The sequence below is a fragment of the Lepisosteus oculatus genome, chromosome 20 (assembly GCF_040954835.1).
Source record: "Lepisosteus oculatus isolate fLepOcu1 chromosome 20, fLepOcu1.hap2, whole genome shotgun sequence".
Classification (NCBI taxonomy): Eukaryota; Metazoa; Chordata; class Actinopteri; order Semionotiformes; family Lepisosteidae; genus Lepisosteus; species Lepisosteus oculatus.
In genome coordinates, this window is record NC_090715.1 from 9,349,135 (window position 1) to 9,374,619 (window position 25,485).

A 25,485-nucleotide genomic window follows, 5' to 3' on the forward strand; every position below is an offset into this window, starting at 1 on the left:
ATTATCATTTTGTTTTAGGGTGTAAAGCACCACGTATAGCACTGCCAAAAATGAGCTTTGTTGAAAAAGCCTTAGGATACTGATAATACTTCTTAAGTGACTCCTCCGCACAATTTAGCCATTTTGATGCACATGTATTGATGCTTACAGAAGCTGAGACCAGCTTTATAATCACCTACAATTTGTTTTGGCAGGTCCTGAACTACATTTGAATCCCTGAAAAACCACGAGATAAATCCTCTGTCAGCAGGCCAGCAGCCCCATGTCCTGACCCTCTTGGCACACTTTCTGGGCCTGCTTTTCACCTGCCATACAGCCGTCACAGACTGCACGGGAGCTGAGAGAGATGCTGCAGCTCAGTGAAAGCCACCATGCTGTACCTTATCCTTAACCAAACACCATTTCTCGCCCAGTAACGAACGCCCTTGGCTCTGGCACCAATATAGAGGGGCTAAAAATAAATCCTCTAATCCAATGTGAAGCCTTGGTTTTATTTGTGACTTCAGGTTTTGCAGTTCAGATTTAGATGTAGGTGGTAAGGAGTGTACCAACCAGAAGGGCTTCATCTATGGTATCCTCAGGCTTATCCTCAGTGCTGCTCTGTGCCACATGACCATTTCTGCTGCTCTTTTCTCATTGCTTCTGGTCAGCCAGACAACCAGGGACTCATGGGTCACCAGGTGACGCAGTTCAGTCAGTCCAAAGCTGGAAGGTTTGTTGTGAGTTCTACTAGTAAAATTACTGTAAATGTTTTACAGTATTTTACAAGTAAAATTACTCCCACTACTGAGAGATAGGCTAAGGGTGGCGCAGGTGGACACTCCCCTGGTGTCCTGGATTATAGACTATCTGACCTGCAGGTCATACTACATAATGTGGTATGTATGGCTACAGAGCTGTGTGTCAGAACAGATTGTTAGCAGTACTGGGGCTCCACAGGGGACTGTCCTTGCTCCATTCCTGTTCACTTTTTACACCTCTGACTTCAAGTACAACTCTGAGACATGTCATCTGCAGAAGTTTTCGGATGACTCTGCAATTGTGGGGTGTATTAGTAAGGGGAGGGAGGAGGAATATAGGAGCTTGATTACCAACTTTGTGGAGTGGTGTCATCTTAACCATTTCCAGCTAAACACCAGCAAGACTAAAGAAATGGTCATGGACTTTCGAAGGGCTGCTGTAACACCTCAATTTCCCTTCGGGATAAATAAAGTCTTATCTATCTATCTAGCAATTCATTCTCTTATTCAGCATGAAGAAACCGAGGTACCTGTCTCAGTTCAATGTGCGTGGGCAGTGGATCTCTAGATGGGCACACAAGGAAACATGATTGTCCTTGGGAACCTCAAGACAGATGATTCGGTGGGATAAATTAGTCAAATCTAAAATATGCTATGCATTTGGTAAGCCTTCTTTCTTTGTATTACTGCTGCTCTTTCCAAAATGGATTGCTTAGGAGAATAGAAGTTAATTATTTTTAAAAAATATTTATGAGTTCAGTAGTTTTACAGAAGGAGAAGTGTTCAATAGTTATGAAAATGTTGTGATTGAAGAACATGGCTACTGTAATCACACAAGAGTCAGAAATCAAGTCTAACATTAACATAGGGATTATGTTAGTCCCTCAAAAGTAGATTCACAGATTCACACGGAACTAAAAAAGCAGAGTACTTCAATATTCACTGCACTTGTGCATATCTCCTATAGTATTAGTCTGTCGGCAGTTTTTTATCGCAATTTGTGCATGTTCAGGAAAACAATGTGTATTATGTAAAAGCACCATCTCTGGTCATGTTTTCTAATTTTACTGAAAATTTATTGATCTTGGTGAAAAGTTGTCTGACGTTCAGCAGGTTACTTGACCTACTCTGCTTTAGGTCAACTCTGATCCCCTTGAAAAGCAGAAAGAGTCAAATCCTCTTTGTTACAGAACATCAGGATGCAGATGAGAGGAGGCCTTTCGGCCTGTCCTGCTCATATGGGTTCTCAGCACTCCAACAGCATCAGCAGTGTGGAGTGGCTGTTGGCCTCTGGGCTTGTAACCAGTACATTTATGACTTCAGATTCAGAGTGGCCACACTGACACACTACTGTGGTATACATCTGGATCTGGTGTTTGCTTAGTATTTAGGTCTATACAAATCACCCTTGACATAGTAGCTCTACTAAAGTAAAGTAACTAAAATGTTTGGTAGCTTTACTAAACTGTCAAACCAAACTGTGCTAACTTGTAGAATAAAGTCCTACCTATTCCATAGCGCAAAAACATTTCAGGAAACTAATACTATTGAGGATACTATTGAAACACTCGTTTTACTTCGCCATGCAGAAATCTTACCACATTTCTTGCAAAGTTAAAGCACTTTCAGTTGGTACCTGGTGTACACAGTATATAGCACATCATGCCAAAGAAGAAGAGACAATCACACTGGAGCATTGTTAAGTGTATAAGATCCACAGAGATGGAAAGACAGAAATGTTGATGAGAGAGCTCCATTATGCTTTTTCATGGCCGTTTCCCAAGACTTCAGAAGGAAGGTTCCTTACCTCGTACAGTGCGTTCATTGGGCCTCAGGAACCACGGTAACAGCAGAAGGTAAAGAAGGTACACTAACGACAGGGCATTGTAGCGGAACAGGCAGGCTGAGGAGAGACCAAGAACAAGATTGTTAGTGTCAGTCAACGGCACACCTGCTTCTAGCTTAACCTGCTGTTACTGCTGTGTAATTATTGAAACATTAAAATCTTAGTTTTTACAATATTTATCTTTTTAACCAAATAACCATTGGAAATCTATTTTTCAATTTTAACCATAATAATATTTTTAAATAAGCATGGGAATTCTTGTTCTAGATTTAACCATCTCAATATTTATATAAATGACTGAAACTGAATTTTTTTTTGAGACAGTCTAGTATTCTGTGTCCCACAGTAGGACGTTTGTCCCTTTTAACTACAGAAACATATGAACAATCTATGCCCAGAAGGATCTATGCAATGCAAAACAATCTGTGCAGCACAAGTGTGATGAAGATATGAAAGCCCTCTGATCCAAAGGCAGTGAGCAGTGTTCTTGGACTACACAGTGCTGTGCTGTGAAGTCTTGCCAGGGGTGGGGAAGTGTACAACAGTAGTGTCTAAGAGCAGCAAACAGCAAGACAGCTCCACACACTTCAGGAAGAGGCTTTGATCCTCACAGCATGCTACACCTTGGCTCTGCACCTGAGAATTTAAAAGGCTCCTGTATTCTTCCGTCAGATATAATTTTATCCCCACATTTAAATAGTAGTCTTCAGACATCAGTGGTCTGATCCAATCCCTCATCAATAGGCCACCATGTCTGTAGATTCAATTCAGCTCATTGGCTTAATTTAACAACATCTCCCAGCTCTGGAGATACCAGTGTTTTAAAGAGACTTGGAAAACCTGCAGACACCACCAGCCCTCCCGGACAAGGAGAGGAGACCTCTCTAGATACATCATGGCCCTCCAGACACCCTGAAACCAGAGTGAAAGGGAGGGAAAATAAAGATACAACATGAGACAGACCCTGGGAAACTGGCCCACAGCAAAGTGTGCATGGTGTAAACACTGCACTGCGAATAAATTGTAAATATTTAACGTGGAAAACCTTCATGAAGGCGGAACAACTTTGAGGTCACATGACCTCTAGCCAGACAATTCCAAATGTCTGTTCAAATCGAAGTCCATGACTGGTAGCACAACACGTAGGTCAAGTTACTTGTTCTTAAGTACAGCTACAGTACTTAACAGATGCATACTTTAGAGGTAAATATGCTTTATAGGACAATTCAGGGAAAAGAACAGGGCTCCAGTTGAGTTTCATTAGAAGAGATTTCTTATTTCACAATTGTTCATATTTTAAGAAGTGTGACTAATTTTTTCTTTGTTGCTTCACATCTGTTGGTAAATATATTCGTTCATCTTGACATCTGTTCCACTTCTCGTCCTAATATTTGCAAACTAATACATTAAGTAACTCAGTAGTTGTCTGGTAACCTTGGGGATAATTAAACTTGGCTAACAATAATGCCTTGAGCTGGTTTTCCATGCTGGCTGAATGCAGCTGTTCCTCAGGGTATCCAGGAGCTACTGCTATCTGTTGCATGAGTGCAACACAATCTGTATGAAACTCAGCAAGCAACACAGATATTTAATAAACTCCCTTATTATCGGTATTGGTATTTACCATTTTTACTTCCCTGAACCTTAACCCTCTCTGGTTCAATCCCTGTCCTACTGCTAAGACTTTTTTATTTTTAAAAGCGATTGGGCAAACTGCTAGCTTTGTTTCATATGATAAGCATAAGTAATAATAAATGGGGATCAACATTTATTTTCAACAAAATGTCTTATTTTTTTAACTCTTACTATAGAACAAAAATGTAATTCATAGCAAGCTTTTAAAATTAAAATGATGTCACTCTACCACTGATGACTAACATTACACCAAAAGAATAAAGCCCGCCAGGCAATAAAGCTGGTCTCTCTGGATTTTCTGTCATTTGTTTTTGAGACAAGCTCACTTCCTGTAGCTCTCCACTAAAACAACACCTAGATTCTAGAAGTCCTAGAATTGACATTCATGATAGGGAAGCACTTTGTAACCAACAAAATACTGAAAAACAGGTAAGGTGTCTTCACAGCTGCTCCACAAAAACGTCCTCATTTAAAGCTTCTCAAAAGAGTTCCACTTGTTTGAACAGTGGAATACATTCCTGACGTGAGGAATGAAAACCTACTGTGCCTTGTTATCGCACATCAGTCTCTCCTGAAAGATTGGGCAGACCTACACAAAGTCTATACAGACGGAAACACAAATGAAATAAAACTGAATCAAGATTACCACTGATCACAAGCTTAACACCCTTCCAAAGACATTCGATAGGGGCTTTGAGCAGCTAAAGTAAATCATAGATAAGATACAGAAGACTGGTGCTTCAACTTTTTAATTTAATATTGACCAGTAGTATTTGCATTGAATGACTGATAAGCATCCAAATATGTCCTGATTAAATCAAATAATATTTGGCAGGTGTAATGTTTTTCTTTATCCATTGGTTAAACTGAAAGACTTTTTTTAAGCTGTATTCCTACTTTTACCTTAAATGAATATTTGAAGATTTTATTGATTAAACATGTTGTTACTGCAACAGTTGTCACATGACGAGGCAGAAACCCAGGAAGTCCAACGAAATGTTGCTTAATCAATAAGACACAGTCGGTCAATCAGTCTAGTTATTAGGCGGGTCGATGACCTCAAGTGTACTGGGCAAAGGAATTCAGTGAAACATCAAAATGACTAAAGCAGCCCTTAATCAACACAGTAACAGTTACTGCTACGGACACAAAGCGCACCATTCTTTGATGCTCTCTGTAAAATAAAAAGAAACATTGACTGCCTTCAATTCTTTTGCAGAGCAAATTCAAAAGGGAGAACCTAAACTGCTAAAACTTTGCATTCGTGTTTTCAGAAAATTATGGTAATTTTAATGCGGAAAAACCAACAGAAGTCTGGGCAGGAACTTGTTCCTGTAGCAAAACACACCCAAGGGGTGTGCAAGACTGAAAGATGTTCTGTTATTTTGGGTAGATTATTTTATGTATCAGGGCAAGATCAAACTGGACTCTTGTCAAGTGTTTGAGAAAGTGGTTAACACAAAAACTGGGGCTCAGATCTTCTTAGAAGTTGATGGGCTGAAACTTAAATAAAATCTTGCACCTATTTTTCCATTATAGGCATTAATAACAACACTGCTACATCCAATCTTTTTATTTACATAACACAGCTGCTTATGTATACAATAAATCCCGAACACCTGAATTTCTACTGTAATGTACCATGGCTAACATTCCAGCTATGCTAGAACTGGAGATAAGTACATGTTATTTTCCCCACAGTAACACAATAAAAGCCTTAATTTCTTATGAATGAGCACATTTTGCAAGAGAGGACAATATCTGAACAACTGTTTTAAAAATAAAACAGTCTACAATTTTATTTAGAAATGTCTGTGCTGGTTCTTTTCTTACATTTAATTCGAAGTTGTTCGGGTGGAACACTGGAAAACCCCTGGAGCCGCAGAGGGGAATGTCAGTGAACCGGTCAGTGAAGAGAGTTGAACATGAAAGATGTCACTATTCACGATGACTAATTACAGGTTCAAGGCATCTTCAACATCATTCTCTTAACCCCTGAAGACAGGCCAACATAGCCATTGTTCAGCACAAGAAACTCGAGCATCCAAAGCACCAATTAGTTCAGTACAGAACAATGAGACGATAAAAGGTTTAAATTACATTTCTGCATCATGTGGAATTACTTCTCTGCATTGTGCTCTGGTTACCTCCCACCTCCCAAAGAGTGCAGTCCCAACCTGTGGCATTTTTTATTTGATTTGATCAAAAGACAGGCTCTGGGTTGCCATAATCCTGACCAGGAATTAATGGCTTTCTGGTCATGGATGGACGGATGGTGATATTGATACAGTATATTTAAAATCACTGATTCTTATGCCACTTTTCATCCCCAAAGGTCCAAAAGTGCTTTTAAATGGTATCAACGATTTGATGATGATGATTTTTTTTTAATTGTGCAATTTTTTTAAACTTTCTGCATGAACATCAGTTTATGCTTTAGTAGTCCAGTTTCCCATGGCAAGATTTTAGTCATAGGATCGCTCATTAAGCCTTTATTTTTCCAAGTTCTGAACTAATTTACAACCTTAACAATTGTGTTCTGTCACCCATGTCCAAAGTTTAACTGGATCAGCTGGCACATGAGTGGGATTTTCTGGTAGTCCCTGGCAAATAACTTTTAAAGCAGGACAGGATAAAATTATTTTTCTGTTTCGGAAACCTAGATATGTTAGGTGATGCGCAGCAGCCTTTGTATACCAACAACACCCCCCAACACAGCAGGTCAGACACGGAAGTAAGAAACTGCTTCATTGGTTGACTGAGGGGGTAACATTAGGCAGTCCAGACAAACACAGAGTGACATTAAGCCAGTACACTGGGGTTAGTAAAATATCTGCAAAACCATCTGGAAGTTACACTGTGAAATTTACTGGAACTGTATGGTCTAACTCTTGTACGAGTTCTACACCATTTACATCAAAGACAGTTACAGACTCCATTTAGGCCAAATATGAGTGTCTTTAACCATAATAACTAACACAAATTAAACTCTGGCATGAGTACATATAGGTTTTAGGGATTGAAGAAAATGTCATAATTAACTGACCAAATGCCAAGCAGTACTCGTCAGAACGGTATCTTCTGCGGGTGATTAAAAGACCCCTGAAAGCCACAGCACTTCAGCATCTGGCACTCACTGCACAGCTTGCACAAGCCTGTAGACGTCTCCTTAGACAGGTTAATTGAACTGCCTCCCCAAGAGCCATCATTCTCTTACACTGGTTCCTCATTTCAGCTGCTCTTCGGGAACGAAATGCCCACAGCACTAAGGCTGCATTCATGTTACATTTCTTCTTCGAACAAAGTTGGAAAGTGTCACATAGACCTTTGCGGACACTAGTTTAACAGGTACTTTAAACAGTATATGGCCCTCCATGTTTACATGATTTTTAGATACTTGGCAGTCTCTCTAGCTGCACTGGCAGTCAAAATGAACATTTCATTTAATTTAATTGGATAAGCCAAGTGTCTTTGTCTCCGAAAACATTTATCAGTAGTGTCCCCTCAGAAATATAAAAACGTCTTTGAGCAGAAACTGCAAAATGAAAAAAAACAAGTAAAGTTTTTAACTGAAATGATTTTTTTATCTCCTTGAGAACCGTTTTGTTCAGGACTTGCATGTGATTTTGTGCTGGAAACCCACATTACCTACCTACAACATTAATGAATGTTTAAGGTGTAAACCAGAAGATAAACAATTCCAGTCGTAGCAGCAAGGTCATGCCTAGGCATATAATTAATTGTTCAAAGGAGGTGCAGAATAACCTTTCTCTTGCCTTGGAGATAAGCAGCTAGTCTACTCCTCTGAGCCAGCTACTTAGGAATGTTCCTGGGATAGCGCTCTGATAACCAGGATGCCCTGGCATTCCAATACCCATATCAGGACACCATGAAATGAATTAATCCCTAACTCTGCAGTGACATAATGGCCAAATCGGCCCCTCTCAGTCTGCAGTTTGATGAGAAATTTACATCTAGACTTCTTACCACCTGGACATCACCTGTCGTAAACCTACTGACAGTGCTGGGATGACCTACAGTACCAGAAACACACTACATGGGTTTAGCGCTACACCTGATGATGTCATGACCAACCGTGACCCATAGTGACGTAATATACGTTTCTGAGCTGGCTCTCTATGGCCCTGGCAGGCCGACTACAAACTAGCCACGTGACTGTATCCACTGCTGCCCACCCCAAACAGCTAAAGCCATGGAATGTAGCCAGAATCTGTCCCATCGTCACGGAGCTTCGCAGCTGTGATCCTGCCAGATAGCTGAAATCACAGAGTGGAACATTTCTCCACACGACTGTATCAAAGGAGCCAGTAAAGGTTGATTCTACGCTGAAAAATAGAAAGGACAAACACAGCCCTTCAGCTGTTGAGGATTCCTCAGGTGTGGGAGAGGGTAAGGTGCCTGAAACAGGAAGCCCAGGCCAGGTTTCCAGCACCAGCTGACTGTGACCCTTCCAGGGTTAAACAGCTTTGCTTAATGGGTGGGAGGGTATCATCCAGACAAAAGCAGCTCAACGGCTGTATGCTCGTTCCTAAATGGATTAGAAGGAAAAGGAACAACCAGCCTATTGCATACACTAGAGCGGATTATGTTCCAAAATACAATGCATGATGGCATCAACATCAATGAGGATCACACCTTTCAAGCCAAAACTGCAAAGGAGTACAATCTGACACGTCCAGCACTTTTCTTTATCAGGAAGGATGATATCCCAACTAAGGTAATTTTGAATAATAGGCAGAGCTTACATTTCTTTCATGTTTATTCTAGAAATTACTATAAAGATTCAATTTTTTACCTAGGCAGAAGAACACATGCAGCAGATCTAACAATATTTGAAATATTTATGTACAAACAGGTTTTAAAGCAGTGTTCTAAATCAGGATCAAATAAGATTCCTTGCTTAGTGGGAAGTTCTAATCTTTAGAAGAAAAAAAAACTTCATTCTGTCTGATTTTTCTTAACATGTGTGCTGCAAAAAAAAAAAATGCTGGAAGACTTTCGAACTACATAACTGACTTGGTGGTGACCTAATTCAGCAAATATTCTCTTCAGAGCCCACAACAGCAGGGCAAGGCCGGGGCTCCTGTAGTGCTGTTGGGGGGGAGAGGGAATATGATAAACAGGGTGCCACAAAGAAGAGGGCGGAAAGACGTTACAGGGGAAAAGAAGTACCTGCACCCCAATTTCTAAAGGCCAACGGAAACACTCAGAGGAGTGACACCAGCAAGACACAACACATAATACACATCAATGTCATTTTGGGAAAAGTAGCTGGAATTAATTGGGGGTAAAAAAAACTTACATTTTGAACAAAAGGCTCTGATAGTTGTTTTTTGAATTACCAACTTTTTTTCAAATCTCTATAAAATTTTCAATTTTCTCATTGCCCTAATGAGGCAATATTTTAGGGAAATCAACACTTGACACTATCCACCAATTTAAAGCGGAGAACAAGCTGTAAATGCAGAGTCCTTGGCTTTACAGTTTCTAAACCCAGTTCTGTAATCTGCCATCACTTCTCTAATGAACATGGATAAATCTTTAAACTGCGTTTTCTTCGCACAATTTGAGAGGCTTTGTTTTGCATATGTGTATTTGTGATGGATTGAATCCATGATACCGATTTCATTTTTCCAGGATCATGAGCTGCCTGAAAGATTAATCAGAGGCAGCCCATGTTGTCCCAGACTCATGGGGAACTGCCTGTGAAGTGAAACAGACATTTAACAGGACAACAAGGCCTGCGTGGACTGAGGGGCTGGGGGCTGGCTCCTTATTCTGGTCAAAATGAGTCACAGCAGACTTTAACTGGAATTGTGCTCCATCCACCATTTTCAAGATGTCTCCACTCCTCACGTATCCCATATTGCACAGGAGAGCCAGGTCCTGGTCGTTTTGCTTTGAAACAGAAAACGTGGACTGAGACACCAAGGAACTGTTAACGTCCTAGTTACTGGTAACTAGATTTTGTAAAAACTGATTTTGTCTCTGGAGAGGCACAGTGCATGTGACTGCGACAAAAAGGCACGAGTGAACATTATCTAAGGAACTCATCTCGTAATGTTGAGGGCAGTGGACCACAGAGGTCAGAGGTCCAGTCCAGACACAGACCGCAGTTCATTGGATGCTGATGGAGAAACATAGTGATCAAAGACTAAATCAAAGTTCTGATCTGTGGCATGCATTTAGAGAATAATTGGATTAAGCAAGTGCTGATCCCAACATAAACCCAGGCAATCAATTTAAAGACCGTCTGCAAGCCAATCAAATGAAAGAGCCATTAGAAGGTTTCACCATTTTTGCTGCCTCTGAGATTTTCTTTCGATTTCAACGGAACAGATACCCTGAGACAGAAGAAGGGCACAAAACTCAAAGCGTACACAGATTTTGCTTTTTAAAGTCTTTTGCCCTTGTTCTCCAGGAAGAGAAAGCCGACAATAGAAGAATCAAGCCATTGGATTTCTGTGCTGAATTACTCCGGTACCATTCTCAATCCTCTGTCGGAGCTGAGCCCCAGTGTTGGGATTATTGGTTCCTGCAGCTCTAGTGTACACTACAGCTGTGTGATGGCGTTCCAGTGCAGGGGACCCTGCCAAGTTCTCTAACCCCACAGCGGAGATCTGGCAGGAACGGGCGGGCTGCTGACTGCCAGCACAACACAAGCAACAGCCCAGTTACTTCAGTAGTGAAGGATTAAAGGAAAAAGAGAAATAAACTCCCAGTTTGCAGGCTTGGAGCCACAAGCCTGGGGGAATCTCTTCAGCACAAATACTGCCCTTGCTTTAGCAGACAGTAAGCGGGCTACCACTGAACAGTCCTCTCACACATACCTTTCACATTCCTTCTCCCATTCGTCTTTCAGATGTGTTAACGTACAGTAAGTGTTGCTAGGAATTAAAGAAAGTACCCTGATTTGTTTTATTTATAAAGGTGCCAAAGCAACGGAACTCCAAACCTTATCACGGCACTTACATAAAGGTTTATTTATATTAATTTATTTAGTCAAAACTGCCACACATTTGTAGTGTATTTTCCTGCTGTTATTCTTATAATAAATCCTCATTCAACTAAATCATGTATATCAATTGATGGTTAAACCCTGTAACAGACACTTAAGCTCATGTTATTTAGAAAATAAAAAGTGTATTTTTTTTCCATTTACCAATCAGCCCTGCAAAAATGTATAGCCAGGTTTAACAGATAATCTGCAGATACAGAAACAAACCACAGCGAGCAGGGAGCCTTTTCAGAAACCCTTTTCTGGAACAATCATCTAAGCCACAGAGAAGAATAGTTCTTTTTAAAGACTGTTAAGAAAGTGTAGGTGTGGGCACGAGGGAATTGAATAATGCAGTGTCATTATAAAGTCTTTGGATTAAAAAATAGATGGCTCACTTTCTTATTTCACATCGCCTTTTTTACCTAGAAACTGTTTTCAACCATCCCTTACTCAGTAAGTAAAATGTAAAAAGCTCCTTTAAAACATGAAACTTCTCTGCAAGTCCTCCCTGCAAGACGCGTGGTCAGGGATGATAACACTGCTCACCAGTAGATCCCGGAAGTGTCCGCCAACCACAAGAAACAAAGAATCACATGGCCTGGTCATCTGGTTCATTCCAGGAGGGGTGGGTGCAGGTTTTCAGAACTCTGCAGCTCCGCATTACTGTGCTACAGCATGGGATATTTCGTCATTCGAGTGAACCAGACAAACGGTGCTACTAAGTACCTGTTGAAACAGATCTCCGTAAAAACAGATCACATGGAAGTATTTAGTTCTCCATATTTTAATGCCAAGTCATGTACTGTTAGATTATGAGATATTTTTCTAGGTCCTGTGTCCTGCATTCTTAAGATCTTCTAATGATCTCATCCTTTTAGATTTCACAGAGGTAAAGGACTATCATTTCTCCAAATCCTTCCTATGCTGATTTCGAAAGTGCAAACTCAGGCCTGTCCTGACAATTGCGTGAGGAATGTTCATAGTCTTGCCTTTGATTAAGTAAAAGTTTGCACTACGGTGCTAAAGCACATATTTTACAGGTGCTCTCTACATAAGAGGTATTGAAGAAATGACTGGGATAGACTTAGGACTCCACTCAGCTGTCCCATTACCTGGGTGAAGTTTCGAGGTTCAAGCACATTCAAATCAAATTCAAAGGAAAATGAGAAAAAGATCAAATCTAGGCCTAACCCGCCCAGTAATAGCACAACTCCCCTCCCAATAAACACATTTTGCTGTAAACAGACCTACTCTCGCACCGAGGACTCTCATCCACTCTCTAACAGTATATTTGTATTACAGAAAAGAGCTGCAGGGTAAGGTATCACAATACATTACTCACTGCACACTATTCAAGACGCCTCAAATCTCTTTTAATTTTGCTCTAGACGGGTGACAACTTTGAGAAAGTTCCAGTCCTGCCTTCAAGTATTTTTCAGCAGTTTCCAACGTTTTATTACACACAGGTTCATTTGACACAAGCACCTTATTTGAAGGCCGAAGTCAAAAGCAGTCCTATTTATGAAGGGAATGCCCGATGACGGCTCTGAACATAGAACTTTCCCCTTTTATGGCGATGTGACGGGCCAGCAAGAAATTTCAACTCCAGCAACAACAACCTCCAAACCCAACCCCTTCCTCTCACAGCATGTAGCTGTTCCTCCAGGCTCAGGCTCAGCCTCTGACCCAGTGTTTATCTGCCTTGCTCACATGTTGCCCTACCCAAGATGGTGGAACACAGAAATATAAGAGATACGTTAGGCTCAGAAACACAACCGCATTACAACCATCAGCAATTCTATGATCCTTCAGAGCCATATTTAAAAAAAAGCAGAAGATTCTACTACTGTTGGTGGTGGAGGGGAGTCCCCATTACCTGTAAAGCGCTTTGAGTGGAGTGTCCAGAAAAGTGCTATATAAGTGTAAGCAATTATTATTATTATTATTATTATTATTATTATTACTACCCAAATGTAAGTTGGACTTCGAAAGGGGGAAATATCTAAACGTACACATTGTGCGCACATTTTTTAATTACTCAAGACTAGAAATGAAGTTTTAAGAGCTATTTAACCATGAGGGATCTTGCCCAGTGTGATTTGTCATTTCTGGGTGGATTCTTCTCTTTTTGACAGTCTGCCAGGGCTCTTGTTATTCCAAAGACTCGCTTTGCTACTGAAACTCCCCTCTGCACTGGAGCTTTAGTAAAGGTCCGTTGTTTTTAATAGTAATAACTGCACTTGTAGTAGGACATTAAAGAACAACACCGTACAATCTAATGAAAACCGAACCCGCGTACGCATTAAGAATGTCGAGCTCATGGTGCCACAGAGATTTTATATCAAGGCATTTGCGCAGCTCAACACCAGCCACAAAGGGAAGGTACTGTGAATACTAAACAAGCGATAAGGCACACCTGGAACAACACAGTAGAATTTTTAGAAGCTTCACACATCTAAAAGTAGCCAGTGTTAACATCCCACTTATTTAACTATGAGCCCTTTGAATTTTCACATTTCAGTATTGTGGCATGCCTTTTAATTTCCAAGCGTTATCTACCATGGTCTCACATACAGTATGTCCAAGCTTCTGGCCAAAATTCTTTGTTCTCAGGGTCCGTTCAGACAGTTCTGACCGAGTCTTCTCCTGTTCCTGAGTCCTTCCCATAAGTCACGGTTTGTTTGAATAACTTCTGCTTGACTTATTCACATTCAGTCAGATGAAGTTTGTTATGAGAAAGATAGATAAAACAAATGATAAGCCCGAGGGCTGCACCTTCTTCTTCATTTCCGGATTTTCAAAGACGATGATTTTAATAGTTGTGCATTCATTCGATTTCTGTCTGCAAGACATTAGACAATAATTCCCTTATTTGAAAGGGGTGTGAGGTAAGAGTGAAATAATTAATGTTTAATACAGACTGATGTCAGACACAATTACTCATGAGCGTGCATACTGGAGTACACAGGTTCATATCATGTTCACAGCACCAACCACAGGCTTGTAACTTGAGAGCACTGCGTCTCCACTTACTTTTCTGGAAGACATGAAATAATGGTGACAGGTAGTGCCAGCGGACAAGGTCAGCAGCTTCTATTTGTTAAACCTTACAGCCACACTAAACCAGCTGTCTGCCAGAAGACTTGGACTACTCACAATGATATCTAGAGGTCATGAGGACAACTCCAAATCAAATAAATCAGCAAATGCTGGTGAACTGTTTCTACAGCCTGCTACAACTTTTGGTTTGGTCATAAACTGATGACTTTCACTTCGGGTCAAGCTGTTCCTGAGCCTAGCAACAGCCCTGCCCACAAGAGCAGATATAACGCATGCTTTGTGGGCGCGTTGTAGCCCACCTGTAACGACTGTTCACGGTCTGCTTTGGCAGGCACAGGCGTAGGAAACGCAGGGCTAACCCTGCCCCAGAGAAAAGGTAAGGTCGGAGTGATAATATCTCCCACGACCAACAAAACACAAACAGCGGCACAGCTATGATTCAGAAAACTGGCTGCAGTCAGTTCCATCTTGTTGGAATTGCAAAACAAAAGGCTTGTTCTTTGCCCTAATCCCGCTCAGAACTCTTTCTCAAGCTTACTTTTGTTTTCACATCGAACTGACCATTCTGGTTCAGTCAGTGATAAAAAAGGAAGAGTCTTGAAAGGAATGAGGGATTCTGTTTTCTTTTCAGGGGCCATTTTAGAACTTATCAATCTCCAAACACTTGTGCAGAACTTTTTAGGATTTAAAGCAGTAAGCCTATTGATATGACAAACACTAGTTAACAAGCAAGCTAATCAGTTGCATATATTTCGAATGTCATTTACAAAAAACTACATTATAGTTTTGCCAAACCTTTTATTCCAAGGCACTTTTCAAATAGTCTAAATACTTTATTGATAGAATCTGCTCAGATTTATATTGAAACACTTTTGCATCCCACAATGAACCATCTACACACCCTAGAGAAAACATCATTGTAGGTATTCTTGAAGAATTTAACAAAAGATTCTAACAGCTCAGATTTAGAAGCCTGATCTACTCATGGAGCTCAGGATGTCACCTGATGAGCCTTATCAACAGGCCAAGCAAACTCCCTTGAGAACAACTGAACACTCGTTATCAACTGTACAGCAAAATGAGATCAAGATGGGTTTATCCAAATCAGGTTAGGCATTTTATCATCTATGGGTTAGTGGATGTGACAATACTAAAAACACTCTTTAATATTCTTTTTGTGCCTTATCAAAATTTTGTTACAATAAATAAAATTAATCTAGCCTGAAAGAATTTCCTGATGTTTTTAATGGCACTAGATTGGAAGTATCTGCACACAATATTTAAATAATTAAAAGAAGCCTCAAGCCACAGCTTCCTATTTCTACAGATTTCCTGTCCAAGTGCTGACCAGCATCATCATCAGCTATCTTGGCTCTTGAAAAGAATAGCCTACATGTAAATGCTTTTGGTTTGTTTCTGCTCTTTCCGTTTTCTGCTAACTTGTTTAATGCTGACTTCATGTTTCTATATATGATTTACATTCAAAGCCTCCAACAGCATGAGCTCTCCCTTAGGATCATATGAGGTCTACAAATGCCATAAGTTGTTTTCCTGCCTTAATGAAAGACAACACTTAAAAGTCTATATTTATTTTCATAGCTTGGCTTCAGGTTTCGGTCATCTGCAGGATCGGCCATTGTGCACGTACAGATTTCTAACAGCTTTTCCCAGCTGACAGAGATGGGGAATTGGACATGTTTCCTGCAGTGACAGATAACTGGGGGGTCTGTCCTGGTTAGGCCAGGAGAACTCAGGAGTGATCAAGTGAGAAGGAACCCAAAGGGACTATTACTAATATCCTATTGCCTGCTGATTAATTTGCACCACGCATTAAGGAAGGGTGAGTCCCAGCCCGATAATATTTTCACAGCTCTGCTACAGCGCCATACTGTATATGCTCTCATGTCTCCTGTCATAAGCCTGTCAGGATCCCTCATGCTGATACAAACGAGCTCCTGCTTCACTAAACAGTGAAGCACTTCTCCTCTCTGATTAAGAAACTACTCATTCTTCTACATCACTATAGAATATCACACCTTATAGATCTGTCTAAATGTTTAAGTATGCAATGCCAGTTTAGTAGAGTATTTTCCTTTTGCAATTTGTGTTTAGACTGGTGAGCTTCACAAACAAAAGACATTCACTTAAAGCTGTTAATTGAACTGAAAAAATGAATGAATAAAACAAACTGTAGCCCATTCATTTTACTTCACACTGGAACTGAAGGTAGCAGTATAAATGAATTATGTGAAAATAAAATTATGCAGTATGTTAATCTCACCAATAAACTAACACTTTAAACTCTCCCTGCTAACAACAAACAAAAAGATTCGTCTGGGAATATGCTTAATTCATGATTTCTTGTCCTTTCAGCTGCACTGCCTGTCCCAGACAGATAACCTCACAATGCATGATATTGTTAAACAGGATGTGATTCATTATGGTAAAGAATTCATGTATCAATGCTCAGAACCTACCAGTGGCAGGGAAAGTCCTCCAACAGATTTTGATGACACTAGAATGAGAGGCTATAATACTGAAAAAAAATACATTTACTGACTAAATCCACTCTTTTGTAAGACCCCTTCTGAAAAGGGCTGACAAAGGCCAACGAGATAACATATCATTGGTAGAAAAGTTAATCTTTGCAAACAAATCTCTTCACTCTTCACTTGTGTCTTTTAATGGAAAAGGTGCATTTTGATCCATTATTGTAATATTTCTTTTCCATGGCTACCATGAACAAAACACAATAGATTTTGTGTGCTTTCTGGGGTTTATACAAGCAATTGATTGAACTCCAAAAAATGAGTCAAAGCATCCTGGCTTTCCCATTATTGTCACACTGAAATCTAGGGCTCAGTGAGCAATATCTCCCGCAATGCACTCGATCATCTGAAATCTTCCCCACAGCTCCTGCATCCAGGAATGGAAAAATAATTTCATCTGACGTCCTTATGCTCTTTGGAATCATCTTAATGGAATATGTTACTCCAGGTTTCAGAAACTTAAGCCTAATGTCTTGCAAAATTAATGACAAGTGAGATCTCCAAGGCAAAATGGGTTGAGAATGTGGGATGCAATGCACGCTCCCTTTAATTAATATCAATTATTCTTATGTTGTATCTGAATTTAATAGCTGACAATACTGGAGAGGACTAGGGGTTGTCTGTCCAAGTGTAAGAAGCAGCATGAAACTTGTTTGCTCAAGGCTGATAAAAGAAGATTTGTTGGAGGCTAAGACTTTCCTGGAAGCTTTCTGATGCATAATTAAAACAGAAAACACAATAAAAATTGGAACTAAGTGTTTGAAGGGGTGATATGGCTAGGAGGCACAGATTTTGTGACCATATTATATAATGTTTTACAGCAAAAGTCACTCTCTCATTAAATAATCATTGCACTTATATGGTGCTTTTCATTACACTCCATTCAAAGAGAGTGTAACCCTGACCAGTGTGCAGCCCCACCTGGATGATGCACTGGCAGCCATAGTGCGCCAGAACGCTCCCACACACCAGCTCTCAGTAGGGAGGAGAACATGTGATGAAGCCAGTTCAGAGATAGGATTATTAGAAGGCCATGACTGGTAAAGGACAGGCGGAAATTTGCCCAGGAAATCAGGGTTAACTCAACCACTCTTTTTGCGAAACGCCCTAGGATTTTTAATGACCAACAAGAGTCAGGACCTCGGTTTTACATCTCAGATGAAGAACGGCGCCTTTTTTTACAGTATAGTGTCCCCATCATTCTACTGGGGCATGATATCCCACACACACTGCAGGCTGAGCACTCCCTACTGGTCCCACTAACACCTCATCCAGCAGCAACCTTAGCTTTCCCAGCTAGTGGCCAGGCTCACACCTGCTGAGCTTCAGTGTGCTGACAATTGTGATCTGCATGGTGCTAGTGAACACTAACACTCTAGGATGTTTCCTTCAGATTTTCAAAAAATCTGAAATGCAACCCAAAGATAGCACCTTCTATGGTAGCTTCCTTTCAGCCAAGGGGATAAACCAAGGTCCTGTGTACTTTCTGAAGTGAAATAGTAAGACTGTTTACCCAAGTACCCAGGCAGAGCTTCACTCACTGCATGCACAATCTGCTATGCAGTGGGGCTCCTGGTGCACAATGGCAGCTCAGGTCCAGTCCTAGCTGTAGAGAGCTTTGGGATCCCTTGAGTTGAAACGCATCAATTAAGTCACCTTTTGCTTAAATATGAGTTAGTTAAAAACCAGTACACTGGCTTTAAGAATGTCTGTGGTGGCTTTTAGACATGAAAGTGTTCAGGTTCAAGTAACATAATGTATTTATGGGAGACAAATCATTCTGAAGGAAGCATTTCTAGCCCTTCTGAACCTAGCATATCTAAGCTCATCAAATAGAAAAATAACTCTTACTGCCCCTTCGGCTTTAAAAATGTCTCCTAGAGAAAAACAAGCTGACAAAACTCTTTAAAGAATTATCCACTATAGATCTCACATTTAAACTTAAATTTCACAATATATGTCTTAAATATTATTATATGTACTGTATCTAAGTTACTGCACAAAGTGAACTACATTAAAAATCATAAACTCATATAGACCTAATTGAAATCCACACACGAATGCTGATCTTTAGGTTTTTGTTAAAAAAACAAACCTAATGTTATGTAGTTTTTAGAGAAATCATTAAAACAAGTATGAAAGAATTAATCTTTTATATTCTATTGTTAACGGAAGATTAGGGCAACAGACTCACCCACTGCATCCTGTTTTTATGGAAAAATTAATTTAATTCCACAGAGCCCTGGGCATTCCTAATGACCATGAGCGCTAAAACAAACACTGTCCTGAGATTTACAATCAACGGTACAAAATGCAATTTACAACTCACAGTTCCACTGGGTCCTCCAGTCCATGTTCATTGCTCTGTGCCTCTCCTGTGTTACTGTCACACTAATCATTTCAGAAACGCAATTAACACTGAGAGAACACATTTCTATTTATGAGGCAACAGATCTTTAGCAGGAATCACGGTGCGTAACACCGAACACTGTGGCAGACTGTAACTGCATTTAAATGTAGAAAGGTGTATTCTTTTCTAAAATACAAAAATAAGTTTAGAAACAGATGTTTCACCAGAAATATTTTAGCCCCAACTATTTCATCTTAGGATAAAGTAAAAGATACAGTGCAAATACATGAGAAAAATCTAACATCTGAGAGCACATTATATATAACATTATACTGTATTATAATGTTATATATAACATTATATACAGAATTAAAAACAAATGTTTATCAGGACATGCAATTTCAAGGGAAAGTAGTTTTTTTAACATGTTTAGATATGAAGTGGACAACTGGCTTCACAAATCATTGCTTACTGGCAATAATTTGTCTTCTGGGATCTAGTGCAGTATTGCTTTGTTTCTGTCACTTTGTCTGTAAGGTGCATTTTCAAAAATGACCTCAAACCTACTCCACTCTAAAGGGGTTAAAATCTGAAACACTTCTCACAAGCCCACTTTGTGCTAAACTGCAATTGGTCCTAATGTTTGGTTTAAAAAAAACTCTTGGCCTGGGCTAAATTTTTCAATGCATGAAACTAACCAGAACTACAGCACGAATAAAATCAGATTTAAGACGAGCATTATTTTTGGTTCCTTTGGTAGAGAAGTTATTACAACAGCATTTTTTAAAGGTGCAGGTGCTGTAAGTGATTTGCAGCATAAATAGAGAATAAATCCTATCAACCCAAGTCCTTGAGAAATATGAAGCTGCATAAGGAATTTAAAGAGACATTCATTAACATGACAATCAGAAGGTTTCGTAGCTCCCTCGACCCCAGAACACTTTTTTTCAGGCCAAGATTTAATATCCGAATGTCTGAAGTAAGGGATGTTTACCCTTCAGTATATCAGAGTGGACAGTGTGGGGTCATTAAGCAATGATGAAGTGCATTGCCACCATTATGGTGCAGGAGCTAAACTAATCCAGTCATGTACAAAATGAACAGAAAGATTTGCAGAACATGATTTATCAGCCTTGAGCTGGTAGGATGTTTATTTCACGGAGTAGGAATGGGGCTTTAGACAATTGCTCAAATAATGGATAGGCTGCCAGTTCTATTTCATAGCTTCTCTCACCAATTGTTCTTTCTTGACGTGTGTAGTCATAAATAACTCTCTAATTGCTTAAACAGAACTGGATCGCTTCAAAGTCTAGATGCCTGCTTTAAATCAAGGGCAAAAGGGACAGACGCTGTGAAAAAAGCTACCTTGCTCAGTTAAAGCAAAGCCTGTATCTAATAAACGTTTGTTTTATTAAGAAGGTGTGCTTTGTTGTAATTTGTTGACTAAAAATAACTACAGTTTGAGCCAACATCATTGCTTTGTAAAACAAAGAGAAAAACACCCCTACAGTAAACAGCACATTCAGCTCTTTTATTTTTCAAAGAATGGCTGGCAAATTTAAGCTGAAACAGTAATATTTTTCTTCACAAAAATAATATTAGTAGCCTTATTTCCATTTAATACTGCTGGGAAGGTTGTCAAATTTTTCCCCCGTATACAAAAACACATCCAATGACAAAATAGCACTAATTGCATTATCCATAATAGCACTAAAAAGAACAAAAAGGTAAATACAAATAGGGGGTAAGTAAATCTCGAATATTCTGCATCTGATTGCACAACATCTGATTCACACGGGTGCTTGACATTATTTTGTATCATACGTACTCTGGAACACATTAACTCAGAGACTGCCCTGTACTGGTATTCTAACCTAGATGAATTTTAGGTTTTTCATTTCAATATAAACTTCACTAAAATCACAGAAGATTCCAGTCCAGCAAGCAGTACCTTAACCACCAAAATATAACCTTAACTCTTACTGAATCAGCTCCTAGTCGGTGACACACATCTCTAGCCAGTTACCATCTTGGTTTAAAAACCAGTCTACTAATCTGTCTATTAAACAGGCTCATGCTCCAAACATCAAACCTTATAAGCACTTTAAACTTGAACACGGCAGGCATCCTTCCTGGGTTGTCTTGCAGAAATGAATCAATGTCTTTACCTGCAGATTTCAACCTCATTAAAAAAAAAGTGCCAAAACCACATGCACATTTAAAAGACTGTAGGAGGTACGTACTGTAGTGGTCCTGGTTTAATTAATTCAAGAAGTTCATTGCACAATACATTAGCAGGGGAAAATATCATTTCAAGGGTTATTTCAGAACCATTCATTTAGCGATTTTCTTCATCTCAGAGAGAAGAAGAGTCAGAGGTCCTGCTCTAGGATGCACTTTCTTTCACAAAGACAATGAGGCAAAGACCCGCTACAAGGCAGATTTGGGCCAAAAAGCAGGGAGATTATTAAAAATGCACATCATGCTCACCACTAAAGATTTCTGTGGTTGTTACTGCAGTTGGCGTATTAGCATAGCTTTGCCTCTCTGATATTAAGAATATTACACGTTCTATACAAACATGTGCTGTCAGATTTGGGGATAAACTGATTGCGAAATGACCAAATCTAAAGTTAAAACCAGGGCCCAGACTTGGTAGACCACACTTGTGGCAGTAAGTAACGGCAGAGGCAGCCCGTTTCCTGTGTAGCAGAGATGACTCATGTGACAGGTGCCACATCCTCCGGTGACATCACACAGAAAAGCCCTGCCAATTGCAGAAGTTTGGGAAGTCTTCATTAGAAACTCAGCTTAAATCTGCCCCGTCCCCCAAACAAATATGTGCAAATGAAGAGATAAACCAAATGAAACCAAGAGAATCCGTCTGCAGAACTGGATCCTAGGCAAAAAGTAACCGATTCGGACCACTTTCTCACTTCCATGGAGACCACAAGGGTAATGTAATCACCCCATGTGCCAGGACACCTTACGGACTACACAACTGAAAAAGGAATGAAAACAGTGCTTTCAAAAAAGGTCTCTCTGCCATTCAGGTCTTAAGGAAAGAAAAAGTGCTTGAAATGTTTTTAGCTCCTGCTACAATAAAAAGAACATAAAGCACATTTAAATGCAAATAAAATTAATAATATTAAAGCAATATTATTTCACAGTATAAAAATTAGATTAGTAAAAATTAAAATCTATATTTACATGGCCAACTATGTCACAGCAACCTGAGAAGGCCAAAATACTACTTTCTGTATTCCCATTTTCCGCGACCAAGATAATACACTTTTTTAAAGTATGATTTCAGAGTCGTGTCAGTCACTATGTTCCCTATTTAAGCCAAGTGACTCACTTTTTACATTTCTATTTGCATGTGATTAAATTCCTACCCAGGTATTACTTGTTGCTTCTCTTTCGCTATTTCCTAGCAAGCAGATCCTGTTTCTTCAGCAGCAGGAGCATGATCAATTGAGCAGACACATCCTGCTGTCCACTGAAAAATGACTCGGGTTTACAGAAAAAGCACCTGGCACTGATAGGCCACTCGTCTCTTCAGGAAAGGAAGGTGATGAGTTACACGTCTAATAATGAACTGCACATTGTATAGAAAAATCCTTACTTTACTCTGTTCCTTTCCAGAAACTTCACTTCATGTCTGGATGGTCTGCTAAACTGCTAAACTCATTTGGTAAACCTTTGATTTTCAATGAGAGTCTCCAATCTCCAACGAGTGCAAAAACTGTTTAGAACATAGATGAGAAAATACAAATATAGTAAATATTTTTTCAACTCTCCCTTTGATGTTTGCATCCACTATGAGCTAGAAATTCTAAGGTAGACCTTTAGGTCAATTTTAGGAAAACTAAACATTTTGCTAAATGGACTCCACTTTGCTAAATCCAAATAAGATTCATATGATTGTCCAAAAACTCATATTTCTTTCACTCTTCCACAGAAGTGTGGCTTCAACTGAAGGTGAACTGTTACTTTCAACAAATGAAGTATAATGAAGATTTTATTTGCACCACTGAAATGTACCATTCTGGAGGCATTAAGCAAACCTTTGCTAAAGCCTGTTAATGTTATCAGACGGTTCCTAGCCGTAATCCCTGTTCAGTGGAGTTTCTCCAGAGTGACTCATACGCAATTTATTGGCCTAAGTGCACTGGCAGCCTGACACAGGAATAATTGGCCGTCGTTGGCTTCTCCTGATGTCCCACAGCGGCTTCTACTACCCATACCTTCCATAATACAGCCAGATGCAGATGTGCCAGGGCAATCCCAGGTTTCGAGACTTCACTTTTTAAGACGCAGACCTAGCCAGTGAATGTTTATACAGTACGTTTAGAGAAAAATAAAATAAAGACTGCTACTGCACATGGTCCAAACCCTAGGCATATTTTCTTACAGGTGGGCGAAAAAAGGCATTTTGTTAATACTTCACATTAGGGTTTGACAGAAAGACATGCTCACACACCCCATTATTCAATGGAATGTGTGATGCATATTGCTGCATAAAGCTATAGCCTGTCACTGCAATACTGAACCCACAACAGCTTCACACATTTCTCTTATCTGGTCAGAAGCCCACTGCTCACTCTTGTGTTCTTATCACACTGCCTGAACAAACTGATAAACACAATGACTGGACAAAGCCTTTATCTCAGGACTCCACTACCTACAGAATACAGAACCTATTATTACCTTCTACTCTATACAGTCTTAATATTCATATTCTAAGCACCTTATTCTAAGTTAACTAATATGCCCTCTTTGTTAAACATACATTACCAATGAATAATTAACCAATTTTAACTATTATATAAACTATTATACACTGCTCGACTGCTGCAACTCTGTATACTGTTTTATTTAGATCTGTGACACATGCTGTACTCCTTCACAGATCCTAAAAGTATATTCAGTAAAGGAATTTACTGATGGCACTACATTGCAGAAATACTAAGCTAATAATCCCTAAATAATAGGGAGATTCATAAATCCTCAATGTATTCCCACAAATAAATAATGTGTTAAAGAAAGAAACCTTTATGCTCTCTTAAAAATAGGATTTAATGCAGTTGAAGGGGCTGGACTTAAAAATTCTTCTGAAAAGTGCAACATAGTAATTTTTAAGAATTGTGTTCATTGCTGGTCTACAAGGCAGGCTGGCAATAAGTCCTGTTGTGTGCCTCCAACTGGACGTCACATTTGAACTGTCTTATCACTTTCTCAATTATTTAACAAATGAGGACGTTAACATTTACTGTAGTTGTAAACAGCAACAAACACATAACTACAGCATAAGAATAAACAAAATGCCCTTTATTCTGAATCAATGATACTTTATTCTGACCAGCGGATCAATGAAGACCATCCTTTGATGACAAAGCTGGGAGAAAGATAAAGATAGAGAATGCTAGATCAGTACTAGATCACTGCTTTCCCAGGCCTATATAAAATATTGGTAGCTATTTAGAGTGGCGAATTGCTAGTAATGTCCTTTTTTCTTTTTTTGAACAAACTTCCTTTCCCGTTCACTTTACTGAATAAATAAATGAACTAGCCTCTTGTTCAGTATGTGTTCAGAGTGTGTTACCAGACAAAACTCAGAAGGAATTTTCAGTGGGCCACACTTCAAAAACTAACATTTAGAAGAACCGTTACTATGACTTACCAAAGTTTATAATGATTTTTATCTCTATGTCCGTCCCTACGTTTCACATTCGACTTTTGTTGTGTACAGTTTGGCCTCCCTACTGTCACACTCCCTTTAATTAAACTTGTGAGGCGGTCGGTATCTCACTTCTCTAAATGACTTGTTAGGGCGAGTCACCCAGGCGGGTCCAACATCAAGTGGGTCTCCTATATGTAAAACGCTTTTTGGGGGGTGGATGCTATTTAAATGCAAGGATTGATTAATATAATAATGAATATCCGTTGTGTAAACGTATGCCATACACCACGCAAACCTCGTCTTTAAGAAGTTTCTGGTTAACTGACTCCCCCCACGTCGTCTAGACAGACCTCAGGTACAGTAGGCATCTTTGAAACAAGTGATATCTTACATCTACCCATTATCGAAAAATCACTCCTCGTGTGGCCAAAAAAACAAAAAGGAGATATCGTCAGCCTTCTGCCCACACAGTGCGGGGACGTGATTTTCAAAGTCCTCCGCGGACACTTACCTGCAAGTAAGGAGACGGGCAACACCACGCAGTAGAGCAGTCCGCACAGCACCTGGACTTCCATAGGCGCGTCCTGGCTGAAGGCTCCTT

General features: G+C 39.7%; 1 protein-coding gene across 4 annotated transcripts in view; it reads right to left on the reverse strand.

Annotated features, from left to right (window-relative positions):
- Window positions 1-25,479, reverse strand: part of piezo1 (piezo type mechanosensitive ion channel component 1 (Er blood group)) — a 75,911-nt gene extending 50,432 nt beyond the window's left edge. For all 4 annotated transcript variants that reach the window (XM_015367992.2, XM_015367993.2, XM_015367991.2 and 1 more), the window contains exons 1-2: window positions 25,396-25,479; window positions 2,548-2,643 (exon numbers count right to left, since the gene is read on the reverse strand). In XM_015367992.2, the coding sequence (XP_015223478.2) occupies window positions 2,548-2,643; window positions 25,396-25,459 (160 nt within the window). In that variant the 5' untranslated portion in view covers window positions 25,460-25,479. The remainder of the gene's footprint in view (window positions 1-2,547; window positions 2,644-25,395) is intronic.
- Window positions 25,480-25,485: the final 6 nt, after the last annotated feature.